We start from the raw sequence: 24,923 nt of genomic DNA, 5'->3' as shown, positions 1-24,923 counted from the left end.
ATATTTGGTGAAATTATGCCGCATAAAATACACTTTTCAGCGAAAATGACTTGGATGCAAATCTCATCGAAAACAAACTCTCACCAAAAATTTTATTGATACAATTTTTTTGTTTTTATTTCATACTACAAAATTTCTCAAGCAACTCATTCGAAAAATTTTCTCTTGTGCACAATTTACCCACTAATTCGTTTGTTTGTTTTATTGATAAAAGTTTTGTGAAGTTTTATAGCATATTAATTTTTTGGTGAATTTTTCTCGCATGGTACACAATTTTCGGTGAAATTTTATCGCATGAGACAAAATTTTTGGTGAACTTTTGAAATTCTTGTGAAATTTTGTCGCATGAGATACAAAATTTCTCAAGAAACTCATTCGAAAAATTTTCTCTTGTGTACAATTACCCACTAATTTGTTTGTTTGTTTTATTGACAAAAGCTTTGTGAAGTTTTGTAGCATAATAATTTTTTGGTAAATTTTTCTCGCATGGTACAAAATTTTCGGTGAAATTTTATCGCATGAGACAAAATTTTTAGTGAACTTTTGAATTTCTTGTGAAATTTTGTCGGATGATAATTTTTTTGTGAATTTTTCTCGCATGGTACAAAATTTTCGATGAAATTTTATCGCATGAGACAAAATTTTTGGGGAACTTTTGAATTTCTTGTGAAATTTTGTCGCATGAGATAATTTTTTTGTGATTTTTTCTCGCATGGCGCAAAATTTTTGCTTGACATTATATAGCATGAAACAAAATATTTGATGAAGTTTTGCTGCATAAAATACACTTCTCAGCGAAAATATCGTGGATACGAATTTCATCGAAAACAAATTCTCTACGTGACAGCACCGATAATAATCAGACAATAAGCCATCTTTAACCAAAGTTTTTCGAAAGCCTAACTTATGGTATTTTTACATACTGTAGGGCTAATACGGTGTTCAGTTTCCGAAAATTAATGGCTGTATATAATAGACGAATTATTGCTGCCTAAAAGTATGCAAATATAATTATACCATGAACATCTACGGTACTGTATACCTGTTATGAAAACACAATGCTGTCGGCTGTCGGAAGTCGTAGATTTGTTCCCATAGCGGCTGTATTTAGTAATCTTGACATGCTATTCTTGCAATACAATTATTTCTTATCAATAAGTGCTGCCTGATTCTATGTTCAGTATTATTACTGAATTATTATTAGTAGTATTATTGCAATTTTCCACTATGTGAAAACTTCGTTGGACACATGTTTCTGGCTAATGATTTTCAAGTCGCAAAGCAAGATGAGGCAAATTTAATTTGAAAAGCCGTAGTTTGTGACATCATCATGTCATTAGTCGCCAAAAATTTGGAATAGAGTGATATTTGCCGACAAGTCGCTATCACTTAAATCATTAAACATATGTAACTAAATGAAATTAAATAGAAAACACAATATTTTAAATTAAAAAATATGGTTTATTTAAAACTTAAAACAAGACGGATAATTATATTTAATAAGAAAAGAAAGAAAACAAAATGTACAATTTCTGATATGATTTATAATTGGTTGATATTTGCAATATGCTTTAATTTTTTTTTTGCATTAAGATTTACAATAAAATAAAATGTTTAAAGGCAAAATTGAATAAAAACAAAATAGCTGCATTTAATTTAGATCATGATACAGGAAAAACTTATTCGTATATAAAATAAAGGAGAAACAAGAAAAGAAAAGTTATGTAAATTTACCATAATATAATAATAGGGATATATTTTAATTTAAAACTTAACAAACTAAATTAGAAGAATTCAATTCTTATTATTTTTTTGCTCACAATATGTATAAAAATTTTCTGTTTCATTTTTTTTAATTGTTTTTATAAAAATGTTTCATTTTTAGAGGACAGGGAGTGAAGAGAGGGGTATTTGGAAATGTAAAATTGTGTTAGTTTTTTCTATATCCATCGTTTATTTTTAAAATATTGCAAAAAATTAAAAAAGGAATTTATAATTACTTTCGATTTTAGTTTTTTTCGGTAATTTAAAGTTTATCGTTTTGAGGGATAATAATTTGTTTAAATATTACACATGATTTATATTTTGTTTTGTTTTTTGCTATGGCAATTTTCCATCTATATCAGTTTTTCAATTTATTTATTTATTTTTTTTTTTTTGTGTTTAGACAAATATTTTATTTTATGTTTATGATTATGTTATTGTTATTTAATTGTATATGATAAATTTTACTTAATTGAATTATATTTGTATTGTGTTTGTTTCTTTTCAATTTATTTCATATATGTATAATGTATGTGGTATTTTTTGTTTCGTTTTAATTTTCTAATCGGTGTAAATCGGAATTTCTGTTATCGCCTTATATTGCATCCATATGCTATATGTTGTATCGTTAGCGTTTACTTTTTAAATGTAAACGGCGTTGATGTTGCCTTGGGCGCCTTTGCCAACTGACTTAAATTACTATTTGTGGTTGTAGATGTAGTTGTGGTTTCACTTGTGTTCTCTGTCGTTTCATCCTCTTCAATTAGGGTATCATCCTCCTCATCGTCATCATAACGACCTTGTGCTCTTTCCAGATCCTCTTCTAAAGTTTGCTCGATTTCCTGTTCGGTAATGACGGTAACCAATTCTTCAACAGCTTTGCCTATGGCCTCTGGATAAAAATAAAACGAAAAAAAAAAAAATAACCAAATTAATTTTATACAATTATGGAGTTTTGAAGATAGTTTCCACAAAAAAACAACATTTATTTTCATTACACCACAACAATAACATGCTGGATTTATTATAGTATTAACCTATACTGGGCAACGTCTTTTAATTTATCACAAAAAAATCATTCTCTTTGAAACAAAATATTTTACCCATGACCCATTGCAAACATATTTTCTTGGTAGCCATAGGCGAAGTCAATGTTTCCATTAAGAATTGAATACTGTTTGGTATTCAATTTTATTTCGAGGGAAAAATTAAATTATAAATACATGTATATTATAAATACATGTGAGATTTCAACAGATGGAACATGTTTATATGGAAGTGCAGGATTAAAAAAAAATGTTATATTACAACATTTGTTTTTTTTTTTTTAATATTCTAATATTAATCATCCACTCATTGTTAAGAATAATATTTTTATGGTTTTTCCTATTAATTATTTTAGAAAATTCGATTTCACTATTGTTGCCCAAATTGTTTGTAATTACCTTTTTAATATATTTTGTATATATGTTTAAATATTATTTACTCTTAACCTAAACACACAACATCAAATAATCTTTACAGGTAAGTTAATAATAATTGTAATCTTATCTTTACCATTTTTATCGTTGTTATGTAATCGAAACTTTCCATTCTAATGGAAATTTAATTATGTTCTGTTCGATGATTATATAAATCCATTAAATAGTGATATGGCATAGAAAAGAGGAAGAAAAAAGTCATAGATAAAAATTAATATAATATTTAAGACAGCTTTTGTTTGTATTTCGTTACAGAAACAAAACATTTTCAGGAGAAAAATATATAAAATAACAAATATAAATTTTTGTTGGTATGGCAAAATGCATATAAATTCCACAAAAACAAAAAAAATAAATTAGTATTACATGGAGCTAATACCGTCGTGAAGTAGCTTGGTATTCGTTAAAGAAAAATATTTTCAATAGAAAAGTATATAAAATGAGCAAATAAAACTTTCTGTTGGCAACGCATACAAATTCCACAAAAAATAGTGTAATATTGAGCTAAACCCTTGTAAAGTGGCTTGATTTTCGTTAAAGAAAAATATTTTCAGGAGAAAAGTATAGAAAATAAACAAATAAAACTTTCTGTTGGCAACGCAAAATGCATATAAATTCCACAAAAAAATATATATGTATTACATGGAGCTAATACCCTTGTAAAGTACTTTGGTTTTCGTTAAAGAAAAATTTTTTCAAGTGAAAAATATATAAAATAAACAAATAAAATTTTGTATTGGCAACGCAAAATGCATATAAATTCCAAAAAAAAAAAATAATATAATATGGAACTAATACCATCGTCATGTAGCTTGGTTTTGGTTAAAGAAAACCATTTTCGGGAAAAAAGTATACACAATAAATAAAAAAAAACAATTTGTTGCCAACGCGATATACATATAAATTCCAAAAAAAATAATTAGTATTACATGGATCTAATACCCTCGTGAAGACGCTTGGTTTTCGTTACAGAAAAACATTTTTAGGAAAAAAGTATACAAAATAAATAAATAAAACAATTTGTTGGCAACGCGAAATGCATACAAATTCCACAAAAAAAATAATAGTTAGTATTACATGGAGCTAATATCCCTGTGAAGTCGCTTGGTTTTCGTTAAACATAAAATATCTAAAATAAACATAAATTTTTGTTGGCAACGCAAAATGCATATAAATTCCACAAAAAAATATATATGTATTACATGAAGCTAATACCCTTGTAAAATAGCTTGGTTTTCGTTAAAGAAAAATATTTTCAAGAGAAAAATATATAAAATAAACAAATACAACTTTGTATTGGCAACGCAAAATATAAATATAAATTTCAAAAAAAAAAATAGTATAATATGGAACTAAGACCCTCGTGATGTAGCTTGGTTTTGGTTAAAGAAAAACATTTTCGGGAGAAAAGTATACAAAATAAATAAAACAAATTGTTGGCAACGCGAAATACATATAAATTCAAAAAAAAATAATTAGTATTACTTGGATCTAATACCCTCGTGAAGTCGCTTGGTTTTCGTTAAAGAAAAACATTTTTAGGAAAAAAGTATACACAATAAATAAATAAAACAATTTGTTGGCAACGCGAAATGCATATAAATTCCACAAAAAAATAATAATTAGTATTACATGGAGCTAATATCCCTGTGACGTCGCATGGTTAACGAAAACAAAAATATTTTCAGGAGAAAAATACATAAAATAAACATAAATTTTTGTTGGCAACGCAAAATGCATATAAATTCCACAAAAAAAGATTAGTATTACATGGAGCTAATACCCTTGTAAAGTAGCTTGGTTTTCATAAAATGCTCATAATTATGCAGTTTTTTATTTCTATAAAATATTTCCATTCACTTCCTTAAGATATTTTTGTAGGCAAATAATTTTAATTATTATGAATAACACTGATTTATCAAATTCCGCTATGAATCAGTTGAACTGTAACAAGGCAAATCGTTATAGTTGGAATAAATAATCGATTTTTTTTTTGGGCGACTCTTGCGACCTATTACAACTGCACTCAGTGTTGCCAATATTTTTCTAGCTCTTGTCCCCAAATTGGTAAGCTTTTTTCCCCAAAATCCCCAATTTAAATTAAAATTCCTCAGTAAATTTTTGACAATAATGTAAAGTAAGGGGCTCCGCAGTAGGAAATCAGTAACAATTTAAGAATTGAGACCGGTGATCGTCTAACAAATGCTCGAAAGAGAAAATTGTAGTTCGGTCACCATGTATCTTTCAACGAAAATTTCCTTCTCAAGTAATAAAATTGAGTGGTAGACACGGTTGCCACAGTTGGTAGAATTCTACCAAAAATTTAGATTTTTTACTGTTCGGTAGATTGGTAGAATTCTTGATGTTTTGGTAGATTTTGCAAACTATTCCTTTCCAACTTTCCTTCCCAACTCTATAAAAAGGAAAATATAAATAGTTTATAACGTTTTCTGTAGAAATAAAATTTTGAGAAAATTTTTCTATACCAATACAATTTTGGCAAAATTTTCTGTAGAAATAAAATTTTCACTAAATTTCCTATAAAAATAAAAGTTTGATCAAAAACTTCGAAAATAAGGATTTTTGATATTTTGGTAATATTTTTTTCAAACAACCGTGATTGTAGATCTATATGAAGGTGAAATGTCTTCATCTCTTCTATATTTATGGAATATATTGTCCAAATCAGTGACGAACACAGATGAGGGGGCAAACTTTAGGCCCTCACGAAATAATTTCGCAATTGTAAAAATATGTGTAGAAATACAGTTTTGGAAAAAATTTCTGTAGAAATAAAATTTTCATAAAATTTCCTATAAAAATAAAAATTTGATTAAAAACTACAAAATAAGAGTTGTTGAAATTTTGGTAATATTTTTTTCAAGCATTGCTAGATTATTTTTGGCACGGGTGGCAACCGTGATTGTAGATCCATATGAAGGTGAACTATCTTCATCATTTCTATATTTATGGAATATATTGTCCAATTCAGTAATGAACACAGATGAGAGCGAAAAATTTAGGCCCGAGCCTTCACGAAGTGATTTCGCAATTGTGTTAAAATATGTCTTAGTAAAGCTGAGTAAAATTGTAAATTAGCCCTTGGGCCCCACTATAAAAATCTGTCTCCGTTTCTAGTCTAAAACCTTCATTTCCACTCTATGGTATGTCGTGGAATAGAGAGCAGCAATGTATTTTTATTTTGAAAATGCCCTGTGATACTTTAATAATGTAGAAATAAAAAGAATTTAATGTAAACATTATTTATAATACTCGTACTAAACCGTTTTCCATAGAAAAAATCCCCATAGAACTCTCCAAATTTATGGAAATTCCCCACCAAATCCCCAACTCAAAAATTTCGTTCCCAACCACGAAAAATATCCCCGATTTGCGGGGAGAAATCCCCAATACTAGCAACACTGACTGGTCTGAAGGATTTTATTTACACAGTACACATATATACTTTATACAGTACACATATATACTTTATACAGTACACCTAATAGACTGTACAGTGCATTAACGACTAGAGTTTGTTAGCATACTTTTAGGCTAAACTTATATTACCTTTGTGAAACATATTCACAATAGCTCGATTGTGCTGTGAATGGAGTTTAGGCTCAAGTCAGGCAATGCTTTTCTAAAAACAGATGGCGAGTATTATCATAGATCAATATTTTTTTAAGAAAGGAAGTAAAACAAATCAATCTTTTGCAGAAGAACAAGTGCAAAATACGGTGTGCAGACAAACTACAATGCTGTGAATTGACTTGAGAGTCTATGGGTCATGTTCTGATATTCGGAATCGCAAATCGCAAAATTTTTGTTTGGCAATATTTTCTTAGCCCTAAAACATATAGATTTAAAATTTTGCAACATGTTTCTCTTTAATAAGAATGTTAATTACAAATAGGATTTAAGTGGAATAAAATCTCAATTTTTTTTTTACAAGAAAACTAAATTCTTGCGATTCTTCCGAATATCGGAACATGGCGGTATATATTCCTTGGTCTATGGTACTTGCATTGAAAATCTGTTCAGTTTCTTACGCATTGAATAATATTATATATTTTGAAAATAAAATTACGAAAGTAAGATCGAACATAATTAGGGTCTATATGGCCGTAAATGGACATATTAATGGAAAATATATCAATTTGAATATACAATAGTTTAAAGTTTTCAAATACAGATCATAAAAAATTGTTTGTATGTGTTGAGATATAAAATCTTCCAAAGAAACAAACAAAAGATGTGGATCATGCACAAAAAATAAAGAAAATCAGAACAAATTAATCGCAAATAAATCCAACTAAAAAGTTTTTTTTCCACAATTGCATTCAACTTGAATTCTACTATAACTCAAACTCAAATCAAAAGAACGAATAAACTCAAAATTACTAAGAATTCCATGTATACTCCATACCATTCTTTTGATTGTGTTGCATCATACTGCTATGCGGTGGTGGCGGTGGTCGTCCATCATCTGTAAGATATGCACTCATTAGACCACCGCCTGTATTACCAGTGACCGGAAGATCTATGCCACCATTACCGGCTAAAATGTTACGTTGATGTTGTTGTTGTAAACCAAGCAATTGTGATTGTTGTGGATGACCACCACCAGGTCCTACACCTCCGGGTATCATATGATGTTTACCCATACCAGGACCGGTACCAATACCGGCCATAGCTGCAGCATGAGGATCATTTAGCATACCCACTATATGTGAGTACATGTGTACGGAGATTGTTGATGATTTGATATTCGATGATTTTTTTGAATTCAAGGGATTTTGTTTTCGGTTACATATAATCGATGTTTTTGTTTTAAATGGAACGAACGATTGTATGCATATGGATGTTTATGTTACAAAAAATATTAGCGATCGCACACAATTAAACAAATGTGGAAGAAACAGAGAAGAATGGAGAGAAAAAAGAATAACATAGAAGAACGACATAAAGAATATGATGAACAATTACGCACGCAATGATATACATTTTCCAAAAAAAAAATTAAACATTTGAAAATTATATGAAAGCAACATGTTATCCATAACATTTGGAATCATATTGAATTCAAACATTTTTCAAATGTTAGCTTTCAATGGGTGACAGAAGATTTTATATATGATTTTAAATAGCATTTAGTGTGTGTGTTTTTTTTTATTGTTTTGAGTGTAAGGTGTGTAGGGTCAATTCTATTCATAACTACCGGGGTTAAATTAAAGATACACTCAAAAAATTGATTTCTTTTCTGGAAAAGAAAATTTTAGACTCATGAAGCTTTCTTTTGTTGTTAACATTGTTTCTTTCAAGCTAAACATAGATCATTGGTGACGAACGTCACCTCGTAAGCCTAAGATTTCTTTTCGGAGGGAAGATTTTTTGTGAATAGTATAATTTGTTGATCTACCACGATCCTTTTGAGGGAAAATATAAAATAAGGAAAGAAATCCTTAGGAAAACCAATCTCCGCATCCCATGTTCTCTCAACTACATGCGTCTCTTGAGAATTCTCCCTCCACAAGCGATAGTCGTTTCACTCTCTTTCAGTAATTTCCTGGTTCTGGCCTTCTTCGGATTTTTCTTTTAATCCCTCCGACTGCGTGGCTATTCTAGAAGCTTATGTGTGCGTCGAGTGGCCATTTCTTCAACTCAACCAGTTCAGCGTAGTTATTTCCTACTATGGTTAGGTATCTTCAGAGGGTCGCAAAAAGGAGATCGTCAAACTTATAGCCCTACACAAGCAGGAAAACTTTGATCCAAACGGAAAGATTACATGCGTATTTCATTTGGGCCGCAAGTTTTAAAACACCATTCCCATTACTCCGATTATCGTAGTAGGTTAGGTTAGGTTAGGTGACAGCCCGATGTATCAGGCTCACTTAGACTATTCAGTCCATTGTGATACCACATTGGTGAACTTCTCTCTTATCACTGAGTGCTGCCCGATTCTATGTTAAGCTCAATGACAAGAGACCTCCTTTTTATAGCCGAGTCCGAACGGCGTTACACATTGCAGTGAAACCACTTAGAGAAGCTTTGTAACCCTCAGAAATGTCACCAGCATTACTGAGGTAGGATAATCCACCGCTGAAAAACTTTTGGTGTTCGGTCGAAGCAGGAATCGAACCCACGACCTTGTGTATGCAAGGCGGGCATGCTAACCATTGCACCACGGTGGTCAATGGGTTTTCAGAAGTGGGTTAACTTCTAATTAACTCCCTGATTTCTACTTTAAAAAGTCCCTGAAACATTTGCATACTTTCAGGAGCAATCAAGATGGTAATGAAAATTCGGAAAAAATACGATTGAAGGCTTCCGCTGACAATTCATTTGATTGCAAGCACCGTTGCCACAGTTGGTAGAATTCTACCAAAAATGGTAGATTTTTTACTGTTTGGCAGATTGGTAGAATTCTCGATGTTTTGATAGATTTTGAAAAATTCCTCTCTATCCAAGAGGTAATTCACAAGTTTTCTAAAGAAATACAATTTTGCAACATTCTCTATAGAAATAAAATTTTGACAAAATTTTCCTTAGAAATAAAATTTTAACAAAATTTTCTATAGAAATAAAATTTTAACAAAATTTTCTATAGAAATAAAATTTTGAGAAAATTTTCTATAGAAATAAAATTTTGAGAAAATTTTTTATTGAAATAAAATTCTGAGAAAATTTTCTATTAAAATAACATTTTTACAAAATTTTCTATTAAAATAGAATTTGGAGAAAATTTTCTATTGAAATAAAATTTTGAGAAAATTTTCTATTGAAATAAAATTTTGACAAAATTTTCTATGGAAATATAATTTTGACAAAATTTTCTATAGAAATAAAATGTGGGCAAAATTTTCTATTGAAATAAAATTTTGATAAAATTTTCTATAGAAATAAAATTTTGACAAAATTTTCTATAGAAATAAAATTTTGGCAAAATTTTCTATAGAAATAAAATTTTAACAAAATTTTCTATAGAAATAAAATTTTAACAAAATTTTCTATAGAAATAAAATTTTGAGAAAATTTTCTATTGAAATAAAATTCTGAGAAAAAATTCTATAGAAATAGAATTTTGAGAAAATTTTCTATTAAAATAAAATTTTTACAAAATTTTCTATTGAAATAGAACTTTGCGAAAATTTTCTATTGAAATAAAATTTTGACAAAATTTTCTATGGAAATAAAATTTTGACAAAATTTTCTATTGAAATAAAATTTTGACAAAATTTTCTATGGAAATAAAATTTTGAAAAAATTTTCTATTGAAATAAAATTTAAACAAAATTTTCTATAGAAATAAAATTTTGACAAAATTTTCTATTGAAATAAAATTTTGACAAAATTTTCTATAGAAATAAAATTTTGACAAAATTTTCTATAGAAATAAAATGTGGGCAAAATTTTCTATAGAAACAAAATTTTGGGAAAATTTTCTATAGAAATAAAATTTTGGCAAAATTTTCTATAGAAATAAAATTTTTACAAAATTTTCTATAGAACATAACATCTAAAGCTTTGAATCAAAAATGGTAGAAGACGGTCACAAGACCATATGTTCGGTGCGGTTGAGTCCCCACACGCGATTTAAATAACTATTTTGTGTAAATTGTTCGCAACATAGGATAAACATTAACAAAATAGTGGGAAATAGTGGTTTGTTTCCAATAAGCTATGGGAATGGAAAATGATTTTGTTTGTTTTTACCCCCGTAATGGAGATGATGATTTCAAAACTCATTCCATAAAATAATGACAACTACAAACATCGAATGAAGGATGGTGGTAAAACAAAGGGGACACGGGAGGAACGTAATATTCAAGGATGCATTAATTTGTTGATATTTTCATAAATTTTATTGAATTCCATAGCGATTATATCGGAGTCTAATTGTGTACGGTAAGGAGGGAAAACAAATAACAATTTGTGTATTTGGAAAGATAAAATATGGATCCAAAAAATTGAATTGTTTAATATCATTTAAATAAAGGCTCTAATCAGATATAGGGGAATAATTCAGCATTACTCACTTGTGTTTTGATCATAGTGACCATTCTGTTGATTCATCTTGGCTGGGGAATCTGTATTCAATTGTGAAGCTGTTACCGAACGGGTTTGTAAAGTATTGGGTTTGGAATTCATAGCTGATCCGGGAGTACTAACGCCACCATTATTGGGTTCATCAAGTAATTGACGCAAACGCTGAAGTTGGGCTTCCAATTGCCGATTGTGATCCTCAAGAATTTGCATGCGAGCCTCCAGACGGCCTTTGTGTTGGCGCAGGAGTTTGGCTTCAGCCATCATATCCTATATAAAGAAATATAATTTAAATATATTTCGCCAAGTAAAAAAATTAAAAATTTTTAACAATTCCTACCTGGCCATGTTCACCCTGGTTATTACCACTCGCCGATAGACCTCCCACCGAAGAATTGGAATGTTGCATACCCGTCGCATCATCTGGAGTGGTACTCTGCTGCTTCGTCATTAATTGCTGATATTCAGCTTGGAGATTGGAATTTTCCTCCTCCAAATCACGTATAATGGCCTCTAGCTCTTCTCTTTGTTCGGCATCCATGGCAGCCATTACCTGCACCGGTGATTTGGGGGCAGCACCATTATTTGTGGGCAATGCCATACAATATTGGGCAATCAATTGATGTTCATCATCACTATCGGGTGTAGAATTGGAACCAGTACCACCACCATATTCCACTTGGGCCAAACGTGTGGCATACATTTCCAGTCTTGAGTGCATATCATTCTGTAGAGTATGGGTAGTATGCTGGGGACTGGGGGCGGGACTTTCCAAAGCATCACCTTCCAGAACACTTTGTACAGGTAAATAGCCAACACGTGGATGTTTCTTAAAGTATTTGCGTGACTTGAATTTATTCTTGAGGGCTCGGGTGAAATCGCGAACATCTTCTGTGGAAGTGGTCTAAAAAGACAAAGAGCGAGCGAACACACAACAAAAACAAAACAAAATAATTTTAGTTTGCCAATATCCTTTTCGTTGTCATTGAATGTGGGGGTTTATGTCAATTACTTACCGTTGTACAATATTCATGCATGGGATGACTTAGTTTATGGTTTTTGGCATTACGTCCAAAGAAGAAACACTTTTGGCACATGTCAAAATTGAAGCACTTAAGGCAACGATAACGGAAGCCAACAATTGGATACTCTTTGCATATGTTACATTTGGCCTAAATGGGGGACAAAAAGGCAAAAAGGCAACAGCATAAAGAAAAGAAAATTAGAAAACTTATTTAACACACATCCATCCATAGACACAAAAGTGTTAATTAAGTGCCAACTTATCGAATTTGGAAAGGGATCTATGTCTTTATTTAAGTGTATATATTGTTAGCATATTCCATTGGCCATATTCTCATCTTACCTGATGTTTAGCACTTTCAGCAGCTGCCAAACGATGTAATACCGGTAGCCAAACTAAACTTTGTGGTTCATGTTGCAGCCATGCCAGGAAGTGATGTAATTCAATCGAAAGTTCTTGATTAGAATCGATTGCTGTTTACGTTGGTACGGTTCAGTACAGACCAGCCATCAATGACGAAGAAGTTAAGTGTAAAGGGACAAAACCAGAGAGAGAGATGTTTAAATTGTAATTAGTGTCAATGTGTTAACTGTCAAGATAACGATAAAATGCTTATTTTGCTAAAAATAGTTTTCTTGACTTTAGCCCATTTGTGTAAACATAGTACAGTAGTAGTTGGGTGTGCAATAGAATCCTGTAAAACCTACACTTATATATAAATTGTATGTATGTAAATGTAATTTCAGTTAATGCATATTTGTAAAAAGATGCTGTTCTTGCCAAGGGAAAGGAAAAATTAATTGAAATTGTCAAGTATTTATTTAGGTAACTAAAGGGATAAACCATTGGAATTGACATGATAGAAAGTGGACATTGTTCTTTGCACAATATTGACATGATATGCGTGCACACATAAGAAATTTGATATAATATGTTTGTGATATCCATTAGCAATTGATAATAAACCATTAGTATTTCTATGTCAATTTCTTTTTACAGAGATATTTATTCAGTTTCAATTGATATGAAAACGTTGGTTACACATAATTAAAGGCAAGTGAATATGTTATTCAAGTTTTAATATATTGTTAATGTGTGCACACACATCACGCTAATATTAGGTTTGAATTGATATGATAGAAAGTGGAAATTGTTCTTTGCACAATACTAACTGACTGATATGTCTGCACACAGAACAAATTTTACAAAATATGATTATGATACCCATTAGTAATTGCTTATATACCATTAAAATGTCTATATCAATTTATAGAGAAAAAATATAGAGATATTTATTTAGTTAAAATTGATATGGAAACGTTAGTTACACATAATTAAAGGCAGTGAATATGTTATTCAATTTTTAATAAATTGTTAATGTGTGCACACAAATCGCGGTAATATTAGGTTTGAATTGATATGATAGAAAGTGGACATTGTTCTTCGCACAATAATTAAATGATATAAATCTGCACACATAACCAATGTTATAAAATATGATTGTAATATCCATTAGTAATTAATAATATACGATTAACATTTCTATATCAATTTCTAGAGACAAAATACATACATATTTATTTAGCTAAAATTGTTATGGAAACGCTAGTTGCACACAATTTAAAGTAAATGAATTTTACTATTTACATTAAATTGTTAATGTGTGCATACACATCATGCTAATATTAGGTTTTGTTTTTATTCCAAAACTGACATCAGCTATTTAAATACGAAGACAGAAAATAAGTAAAATTATAGATCATTAATGCACAAATTGTTCAAATAGTAACAAATATTTACTACTGCGATTGTTTATGACACTTACGGCCATTTTCATGTAGCTCCGTTAGGCTTTAACTGCTAGTTAACAGAAAGTAAATTGCAAATATCTTCTCTCCAGTTAACTTTAAATGAAAAATTTTCGTCAGTTAAGTTCCTAACTAGCATATGGAATATATAGCAAGATGACAGCTTCGTTCATAATAAGGTTTAAAAGTTGGTTAGTTAACGGAACACTAACGGAGCTTTATGAAAATGGGGGTTAGTTGCTTTTTATTTCATATTATCTGGGCAAACTAATCACAATAAATAGCTATTGTGAATTAAAAAGCGTCACTTTATGAAAATACATTCTGGCATTACTGGAGATTTCAACAATATAAAGATCCTTTAAAAATCAATTCTCAAAAAAAATTTATTTGTACACACAAAAGTTGTTAATATCGAAAAACCTATAGAAATATGAATATGAAATATGAATATACTTTCAAAGTTCTCTGAATACCAGTTCATATTTTGTAACAAACCCGCATTTTTAAATTTTATATATCATAAAGATTTTGAAGTTGAAAAATTTTGCACACATGGGTGAAACTAATGATTTGTATGAGGACTAAATCCACATTAAAATGTATGATATCCACTTTTTTCATATCAGTTCATACATTGAAAATAAATCGCATTTTTAAAGTTCATATCTTAACAAAAAAAATCTTTATCAAAAAGGTTTTAAAATGTTAAAATTTTGCACACACTGATAAAAGTGGTAGCTTATAAGAGGATTAGATCTACTCTAAAGTATAATCTATCCAATTTCTTCATATCAAATCATTTGTAATTATAATAAAAACATTTTTAAAACATCCTAAGGAAGTAAACAAGTAAATGAGCTAAATATGTACCGACAAGAAAACAATTTCAAGCATATTTTTTTCCAAAAATTTAAAAACTAATTATTTTGGAATATTTTGAACAACAAACATTCTTACCTTCTTGAGAAATACCAGCTCTCTCTAAACAGGAACGCACCGAAGGTTCAATATTTGAGCCACCAAAAGCAGCCACTTCGCCCAATTGACGAGGGACCTATAAAATGACACACCAAATCGATAGAATATAATAAAAATCTTTGCAAAAACTATAGCTACCTGTATACAATCATGTAATAATAAACCCAATTTTCGTTGATCAATTTTACGTTCAGGATCAGCTATTAAACGGAAGAGATAACGATATTTCTCTTCTAAATGGCCGCGACATAGTAAAACCAAGCCAACCTATAAAAACCAGATAATATAAAAAATAAAAAATTACTGTTTTATTTTTAAATTCAATTTTTTTTGTTTGTTTTGTTTACCTTAAAACTCAATACTCTTATTTGACCCGTACGCTGAGAATCATAAACATTCAATATCCAATTAATGGCCAGATCCAGCAATTTTGTTAAATCGATTTTATCCAATGTCACATACAATGAATGCAATACCGTTGTCATATCGGGTATATCAATTAATTTATCATTTTGTGCCCTTAAACCATGACGATCGAATGATTCTATAGCTGCTGCCATAGGTATGCGATCTAAAGCTAAAGATTTTTGAACGGACCGTAATTTCATGGCAGTGCGATAAGCAGAGAAACGAATTTCATTGAGGTCAGCTAAACTCTTCATTAAGTCAATCATATCGGGATGATCCCAATGGGTAGTTTCACGTTCATGGCTATATGAGGGGAAAGGGCAAATAGACATTGTAAATAGGGGAATATTTAGTTACGATTCTGAATCAATCATAAAAAACATATTTGTTTTCTATTCTTTTATTTAAAACTAAAATTTTGTAATGTGCAATTCATTAAGGCCTTTCACTTTAGTACTTACTCTATATAATAAGGCACATTGGATGCTGTGGTTGCTCTTTCCCATGGTGGATTAACACTTTGTCCCAAATTGGGTATAGGACCAATTGTGCCACTATTGGATGTGCATCGACCATCTTCACCATTCTCTATATTTTGATTGCCACCGGCATTCAATAAAACCTTTTGACGTTCATCCATGGCAATGTGTAGTAGTTTCATTCTATGAAGAAGTAAAAGAAAAATGGAAAAATGTTAATATGGCAAAAGCGAAAAAAAGGTATAAGGTTAGGTTTATTTTAGGCTCATAAGACGAAAAAATCATGGAAAATGGTTCATAATGGTGAATTTGGAAGCTAAAACAAATACACTCGAGGTGTGGAAAATTTCATAATTTTCGGAAAGAAACTTTAGCTTCCGTATACACAACAACAACAAAATTTTTATTTTTAATCAATTTTTAATTGAAATGTCTTTAATCGCAGAATTGATAGTATGAATTAAAAAATTAATTGATCCAATTAAAAAATTAATTGATACTATTAAGTTTGGTTTCAATTAAAAAAATTGTTGAATCAATTAAATTAAAGCTCAATTAAGATTTTAATTAGAAAAATTTTCGTGAAATTTGTCGCTGTGTAGTATATAAATCTAAATCGGGCGAAAGATATATATGGGAGCTATATCCAAATCTGAATCGATTTCAACCAAATTCGGTATGTATATTTAGAAACGTAATTCTACTCTCTATGTAGAATTTCAATGTGATGACATATCGGGCGATATATATAAATCTCAACGGATTTCTTCTAAAATCAATAGGGTTATATTCTGACCTGAAATACATACTTGTGCCAAATGAAAAGTCGATTAGACTAGTTAAAACTGCGACCTAGGCTTTGATCGCAAAAATGTGTTCACAGATAGACGCACGGACGGCTAGATCGATTCAGGGGCACAAAAATGGTAGATTTTTCACTGTTTGGTAGATTGGTAGAATTTCTGATGATCTGGTAGATTTAGCAAAATCTTCCTCTCCAACTAAAAGGTACTTCACACATTTTTATAGCTCTATTTTTCCAAAGAAATAAAATTTTGACAAAATTTTCTATAGAAATAAAATGTTGACAAAATTTTCCATAGAAACAAAATTTTGACAAAATTTTCTATAGAAATAAAATTTTCTATAGAAATAAAATGTTGACAAAATTTTCTATAGAAATAAAATTTTGACAAAAATTTTTATAGAGATAAAATTTTGACAAAATTTTCTATAGAAATAAAATTTTGATATTTTCTATGAAAATAAAATTTTGATACAATTTTCTATAGAAATAAAAATTTGATAAAATTTTTTATAAAATTAAATTTTGTAAAAATTTTCTATATTTTCTATAGATATAAAATTTTTAAAAAATATTCTATAGATATTCAATTTTGACAAAATTTTCTATAGTAATAAAATTTTGACAAAATTTTCTTTAGAAATAAAATTTTGATATTTTCTATGCAAATAAAATTTTGATAAAATTTTCTATAGAAATAAACATTTGATAAAATTTTCTATAAAAATAAAATTTTGTAAAAATTTTCTATATTTTCTATAGATATAAAATTTTTAAAAAATATTCTATATTTCTTTAGAAATAAAAATTTGACAAAATTTTCTATAGAAATAAAATTTTGACTAAATTTTCTACAGAAATAAAATTTTTACAAAATTTTCTATATTTTCTATAGATATAAAATTTTTAAAAAATATTCTATAAAAATAAAATTTTGACAAAATTTTCTGTAGAAATAAAATTTTTTTAGAAATAAAATTTAACAAAACAAGGTTTTTGGTTTGCTAGTTTTTTGGTAAAAATTTCTTCAAAATTTTCTATAAAATGTTGGCAAAACTTTCTATAGCAATAAAATTTTGACAAAACTTTCTATAGCAATACAATTTTGACAAAATTTTCTATAGAAATAATATTTTAACAAATTTTCTATAGAAATAAAATTGTGACAAAATTTTCTATAGAAATAAAATTTTGACAAAACTTTCTATAGCAATAAAATTGGGACAAAATTTTCTATAGAAATAAAATGTTGAAAAATTTTTCTATAGAAATAAAATTTTGACAAAATTTTCTATAGAAATAAAATTTTGACAAAATTTTCTATAGAGATAAAATTTTGACTAAATTTTCTATAGAAATAAAATTTTGATATTTTCTATGAAAATAAAATTTTGATAAAATTTTCTATAGAAATAAAAATTTGATAAAATTTTCTATAAAAATAAAATTTTGTAAAAATTTTCTATATTTTCTATAAATATAAAATTTTTAAAAATATTCTATAGAAATACAATTTTGACAAAATTTTCTATAGAAATAAAATTTTGACAAAATTTTCTATAGAAATAAATTTTTAACAAATTTTCTATAGAAATAAAATTGTGACAAAATTTTCTATAGAAATAAAATTTTGACAAAACTTTCTATAGCAATAAAATTGGGACAAAATTTTCTATAGAAATAAAATTTTGACAAAATTTTCTATAGAAATAAAATTTTGACAACATTTTCTATAGAAATAAAATTTTGTAAAAATTTTCTTTAGATATAAAATTTTTAAAAAATATTCTTTAGAAATACAATTTTGACAAAATTTTCTATAGAAATAAAATTTTGACAAAATTTTCTATAGAAATAAAATTTTGACAAAATTTTCTATATTTTCTATAGATATAAAATTTTTAAAAAATATTCTATAAAAATAAAATTTTGACAAAACTTTCTATAGCAATACAATTTTGACAAAATTTTCTATAGAAATAAATTTTTAACAAATTTTCTATAGAAATAAAATTGTGACAAAATTTTCTGTAGAAATAAAATTTTGACAAAACTTTCTATAGCAATAAAATTGGGACAAAATTTTCTATAGAAATAAAATTTTGACAAAATTTTCTATAGAAATAAAATTTTGACAACATTTTCTATAGAAATAAAATTTTGACAAAATTTTCTATAGAGATAAAATTTTGACTAAATTTTCTATAGAAATAAAATTTTGATATTTTCTATGAAAATAAAATTTTGATAAAATTTTCTATAGAAATAAAAATTTGATAAAATTTTCTATAAAAATAAAATTTTGTAAAAATTTTCTATATTTTCTATAAATATAAAATTTTTAAAAATATTCTATAGAAATACAATTTTGACAAAATTTTCTATAGAAATAAAATTTTGACAAAATTTTCTATAGAAATAAATTTTTAACAAATTTTCTATAGAAATAAAATTGTGACAAAATTTTCTATAGAAATAAAATTTTGACAAAACTTTCTATAGCAATAAAATTGGGACAAAATTTTCTATAGAAATAACATTTTGACAAAATTTTCTATAGAAATAAAATTTTGACAACATTTTCTATAGAAATAAAATTTTGTAAAAATTTTCTTTAGATATAGAATTTTTAAAAAATATTCTATAGAAATACAATTTTGACAAAATTTTCTATAGAAATAAAATTTTGACAAAATTTTCTATAGAAATAAAATTTTGACAAAATTTTCTATATTTTCTATAGATATAAAATTTTTAAAAAATATTCTATAAAAATAAAATTTTGACAAAATTTTCTATAGAAATAAAATTTTGACAAAACTTTCTATAGAAATAAATTTTTGATAACATTTTCTAAAGAAATAAAATTTTGACAAAATTTTCTATAGAAATAAAATTTTGAAATTTTTTTAAAAAATAAAATTTTACAAAACAAGGCTTTTTGGTAAAATTTTCTTCAAAATTTCGACAAAATTTTCTATAAAATGTTGGCGAAACTTTCTATAGCAATAAAATTTTGACAAAACTTTCTATAGCAATAAAATTTTGACAAAATTTTCTATAGAAATAAAATTTTGCCAAAATTTTCTACAGAAATAAAATTTTGACAAAAAATGTTTAAGAAATAAAATTTTGACAAATTTTTTTAGAAATAAAATTTTACAAAACAAGGATTTTTGGTTTGCTAGTGTTTTGGTAAAATTTTCTTCAAAATTTGGTAGATTATTTTTGAGTCGAGTGGCAACCGTGCTCATGAGCCGACCCTAGACCACAACACATCATGTTTGTCTTCATAGATATAGAGTAGCAAATCTTTCCCCATTTGGTGTTACTTACCTGGTATTTAAATCCTCCAATTTCGATAGACAATTGGCTGGTACCAATACCTGATTGGCGGTAAAGAAAGATTGTTGTTCATTGCAATCATCGAGTAAGGCTCCAGCTGTGGTCATCTTATCCCGTAAACGTTGCAAATGCTGTAGCTGTTCGCTAGCTTCGGCACTGGTTGGGGGTATAACCCAAGCATTTTTGGTAGCCTCGGCAGAAGCAATGCGAGAGCTTAAGTCCTCGAGGACTTTTTGGAATTGACGCATTTTCTATAAGGAAAAAACATAAACAGGAGAGAAAATATTAGATTTTTAGAAGGAAATAATTCCATATATAAGATTCTAGAAACATTTTCAAATATATTATATCCTTAAGTAAATAAAAAAGTTATCCTTAGTTAAGTCTTACAAGCCAAGAAACTACCACATTTCCTTATTCTTATATGGTTTCATATTAGAAAAACTTTCCAGTTTAGCCCCTCTAGTCAACCATAGTCTATTTGAATGTCAAACAAAGTGCCAACTTTAATTAAATTCATTTTCTGTTTTATCATACACTTAATAGAGCATTTCATTGGCCACATTTATTTTTTGTTTTTTGAGAACTTTCCTCTTGGCTATAAATGAAGAAAGTAGAAAAGTAAGAAAAAAAAAGCAAGAAAAAAAATAATTAAATTCAAATAAGTAACGTCGAGGACAATGACTATGACAACGACTAGGCGAAAGAAGCACCATTTATCATAACAAACCAACTCAAGTCAACTTAACTGACTATTGTACAACAAACTTTGCTTTGGTGCCAGTTAACAAGCTAAAGATGTTGGCAAAGTGTGTAAGGAAATATGCCTTTGAGAGATCTACATCTTCACAATGAGTAGACCAGAGTCTAGTAAATGCCAAGAACTTTATTCTGGTTTGTATGCATATGATGTACTGAGAAAAAAATAGTAATATTCTATGGTCCCATGTTAACATACTTCCATTAGACGTTAGCATATAAGACCCAAAATGGTAACATTTGTTTTACTAAAAATTTCTCAAAATTTGGCAATCTTTCGTTCAGGGAAAAATACGAATTAGGTATTTTTATATGAATTTATTCTGTAGTCTGAAATAATTATTTTTTTTTTCAAAGTTTTATTTCAATAGAATTTTTTCCAAAATTTTATTTCAATTGAAATTTTTTCAAAATTTCATTTCTGTAGAAAATTTTGTCAAAACTGTATTTCTATAGAAAATTTTGACAAAATTTTATTTCTATAGAAAAATTTTGACAAAATTTTATTTCTATAGAAAATGTTGTCAAATTTTTTTTTCTATAGAAAATGTTGTCAAAATTTTATTTCTTTTATTTATTTGTGGTCGTCGACTCTATTTTGTGATCCCCAGATTCTCCAGATTGCCCAGCTCTGCTCTCATCCGAGTTACTCCGACATATCACGATTCTATGGAATTCTATTTAGAATCAAGGCCGTATTCAGGGGGGGGGGGGTGAGGGGGATCAAACCCCCCCCGAAATGAATGAATATTTTTATATAAAGAAATATATATTTTTAGCTGCATAGGTTTTATTTTGAAAAACGCTTACCTATAAAACTTGCACAAGTCATAGAATACTAGTTGAAAAGCCCGTCAAACGACGGTCCAAAAAACAAATTGTTTTTGTTCTCGCACCACAAATTTAATTTTTGGAAAATGTATTTCTGCTTTTTATGTGTGTTTGTTGTTCTTTTTGTGAACATGACTCGCTTTGTTTGGCCATTATTTTTAAGAAAGTACAAAAAGGGTATTTTTTGAGCGGTATTTTGAAAGGTATTTTACAAAAATTTCAGTGGAAAATTATTGTCAAGAGACTAAATTTTAAAGAAAATAAATTTTTGACAAAATTTTCTATAAAAATAACATTTTGCAAAAATTTTCTATAGAAATAAAATTTTGCAAAAAAATTCTGTAGAAAAAAAAGTTGCAAAATTTTTTCTATAGAAATAAAATTTTGCAAAAATTTCCTATAGAAATAAAATTTTTACAAAATTTTCAATTGAAATAAAATTTTGACAACATTTTCTACCGAAATAAAAAATCGATAATATAGAATCGCATTCTTTTTTCGACTAAAACATTCTTGAAGATCAATTTTACAAAATCAAGATTTTCTTCCCACATGAACATGTCTGTTTTGCCATATTTGTAAAAGGCTATTGGCAAATAAGGTTGATAAAGACTTTCTCAAAATATTAAAATATTTTGTCAAAGTACCATAAATACCCTGTACCACAGTAGTGGTGAAGGGTATAATTATCTACACATGAGATTATATGAATATTTTTTTTTAAGTATAACCCCCCCGAATTAAAATCCTGGCTACGGCCTTGTTTAGAATCATTATTGATACAATGCTATAAGGTATCCATTATTATCCATTATTAAGATCACATTTTATAAATTTTTATAGTATATTAAGCATTTTTCTCAATGTATTTAAATCTCAATGTATTTAAATTAAAGCATTTAGTTTACATTACATTCGCGTTCTAGGCTGAGTGAGTTAAAATTTATTTCTCTTTTTGACTATGGGTTGAACAACATCTTTGTTGGCCTTATTTTTGTGTGCTTGTCGTTTTTCTTCTGTTTTTTATTTTACTCCTAAAACCGGATATGGCTACAGACCGCCAGGCACAACCATGGCACATTTTCCTTATTAAACCACCATGCAAGCATGTCCCACCTAACATCTTCCCTAGTGGTCGGGATCCTTAAAGCAAACCCATTGACTTCCAGGCACTATAGTAGTTTTGCATATCCAAAGGATTGTCTTGCCTTTAGTATTTACATAAGTTTTTCTCAGTTTCAGCATTGTTTTATCTTTGCGAATAATTTGTAACTCTTTTTTCATTTCTTTGCTTCCATATTTGAGAGTTTTTTTCTGGTATTATATCTTTCCAGCATTCTGTGTTGTGTTTGTTGTAGACCTAGACTATTTTATGTAATTAGGAAATGTCTTTTTAATGTCTCATAGATGTCTTCATCCGACTCCAGAGTTCTCTTTATTTTGCCAACTTCGCAAAGCCTTAAGCTTTTCCTCTGCAAAAGCTGAAAATGGCATTCATGGATTATTAAGGGTGAAAAAGAGAAAAACTGTATGGAATTAAACTGAAGCTAAGGCTGATTTTAATGAAATGCCTTCATTGTTGAGCCTTTGTGCCAAAAGCAAAAAACTCAAAAATTAAGCGAAAAAGAGCCACAAATGATGGAAATGTTAATAAATATTTGGCCAACTATGGAGACATCCTTAGAGCATCCACCAAAACGATGTCAGTAACATATACATATAAACTCAATTCACTCTTATTTCATAAGGCGGAAGTTAGTCCCGAGACTTAATGGTAGTTTGTGATTTCTTTCTTTATTTTATGGTCCTTCTAGTTGACTATAATGTTGGAAGTTTTGATATATAATGCATGTGACATTACTCAGAGGAGGTAATTAGACCATTTTTCATTTTTGCGAGGTGGTTTTGTTTGCTAGTGAAGACTTACTGTTTAAGAGTATAGTTTTGTGTGAAAAAGGATTTTGATGAACTGTATTCAGAAAAATTCACAAAAATTTAATACCATGATTTAGCATTTAAATTCAGTTGTAAGTTTAAGATATACATTTTTTTGTGGTCGCCTAAATTTTGTCCTCATTTGGGAGGTGTTAATTTATAAGAGTTTACTCCTAATGGGATATGTGCAAAAGTCACACCCAAATTGTTCACTTTGGAGAAGTGTCCGTAACACGGATGTCGCACGTGTCAAACATAATTTACGAAAATTTGAAGAAAATTTTACGAAAACAAATTTACCAAATTTCAAACATTTTAACGTTTTTGCTCCAAAATTTTCCAAAATTTTATTTCTTTCGAAAATTTTGTCAAAATTTTGTTTCTCTAAAAAATGTTGTCAAAATTTTATTTCTCGGGAAAGTTTTGTCAAAATTTTATTTCTCTAGAAAATTTTGTCAAAATTTTATTTCTCTAGAAAATTTTGTTACAAATTTATTTCTATAGAAAATTTTGTTACAATTTTATTTCTATAAAAAATTTTGTCAACCTTTTTTTATAGGAAATTTTGTCACATTTTTATTTTTAAAGAACATTTTGTCAAAATTTTATTTCTCTAGAAAATTTTGTCAAAACTTCATATATCTAGAAAATGTTGTCAACATTTTATTTCTATAGAAAAATTTGTCAAAATTTTATTCTATAGAAAATTTTATTTCTCTAGAAAATTTTGTCAAAATTGTATTTCTCTAGAAAATTTTGTTACAATTTTATTTCTATAAAAAATTTTGTCAACATTTTTTTTATAGGAAATTTTGTCACATTTTTATTTTTAAGGAACATTTTGTCAAAATTTTATTTCTCTAGAAAATTTTGTCAAAACTTCATTTCTTTAGAAAATGTTGTCAAAATTTTATTTCTATAGAAAAATTTGTCAAAATTTTATTCTATAGAAAATTTTGTCAACATTTTATTTCTCTACAACATGTAGTCAACATTTTATTTCTCTAGAAAAATTTGTCAAAATTTTATTTCTCTAATAAATTTTGTCAAAATTTTGTTTTTCTAGAAAATTTAGTCAAAATTTTATTTTTCTAGAAAGTTTTGCCAAATTTTATTTCTCTAGAAATATTTGTCAAAATTTTATTTCTCTAATAAATTTTGACTAAATATTGCTTTTCTGGAAAATTTAGTCAACATTTTATTTCTATAGAAAATTTTATCAAAATGTTATTTCTCTAATAAATTTTCTCTAAATTT

At 28.0% G+C, this 24,923-nt stretch overlaps 1 protein-coding gene across 8 annotated transcripts in view; it reads right to left on the bottom strand.

Moving 5' to 3' along the window:
* Positions 1–2,180: 2,180 nt before the first annotated feature.
* Positions 2,181–24,923, bottom strand: part of Dys (Dystrophin) — a 913,182-nt gene continuing 890,439 nt past the window's right edge. For 7 of the 8 annotated variants that reach the window (XM_075289609.1, XM_075289607.1, XM_075289610.1 and 4 more), the window contains 10 exons: positions 20,133–20,392; positions 15,974–16,174; positions 15,452–15,815; positions 15,243–15,371; positions 15,084–15,180; positions 12,658–12,788; positions 12,308–12,463; positions 11,632–12,195; positions 11,285–11,561; positions 2,181–2,656 (listed from right to left, as the gene is read on the bottom strand). In XM_075289609.1, the coding sequence (XP_075145724.1) occupies positions 2,400–2,656; positions 11,285–11,561; positions 11,632–12,195; positions 12,308–12,463; positions 12,658–12,788; positions 15,084–15,180; positions 15,243–15,371; positions 15,452–15,815; positions 15,974–16,174; positions 20,133–20,392 (2,436 nt within the window). In that variant the 3' untranslated portion in view covers positions 2,181–2,399. Of the gene's footprint in view, positions 2,657–3,321; positions 3,381–11,284; positions 11,562–11,631; positions 12,196–12,307; positions 12,464–12,657; positions 12,789–15,083; positions 15,181–15,242; positions 15,372–15,451; positions 15,816–15,973; positions 16,175–20,132; positions 20,393–24,923 lie in introns of all 8 variants that reach the window. The other variant, XM_075289613.1, reaches the window with a different exon arrangement.

This window comes from Haematobia irritans, chromosome 1, assembly GCF_050003625.1.
Source record: "Haematobia irritans isolate KBUSLIRL chromosome 1, ASM5000362v1, whole genome shotgun sequence".
Taxonomy (NCBI): domain Eukaryota; kingdom Metazoa; phylum Arthropoda; class Insecta; order Diptera; family Muscidae; genus Haematobia; species Haematobia irritans.
The sequence above is the reverse complement of the archived record's forward strand: the minus strand, read 5'-3'. Positions and strand labels throughout refer to the sequence as shown.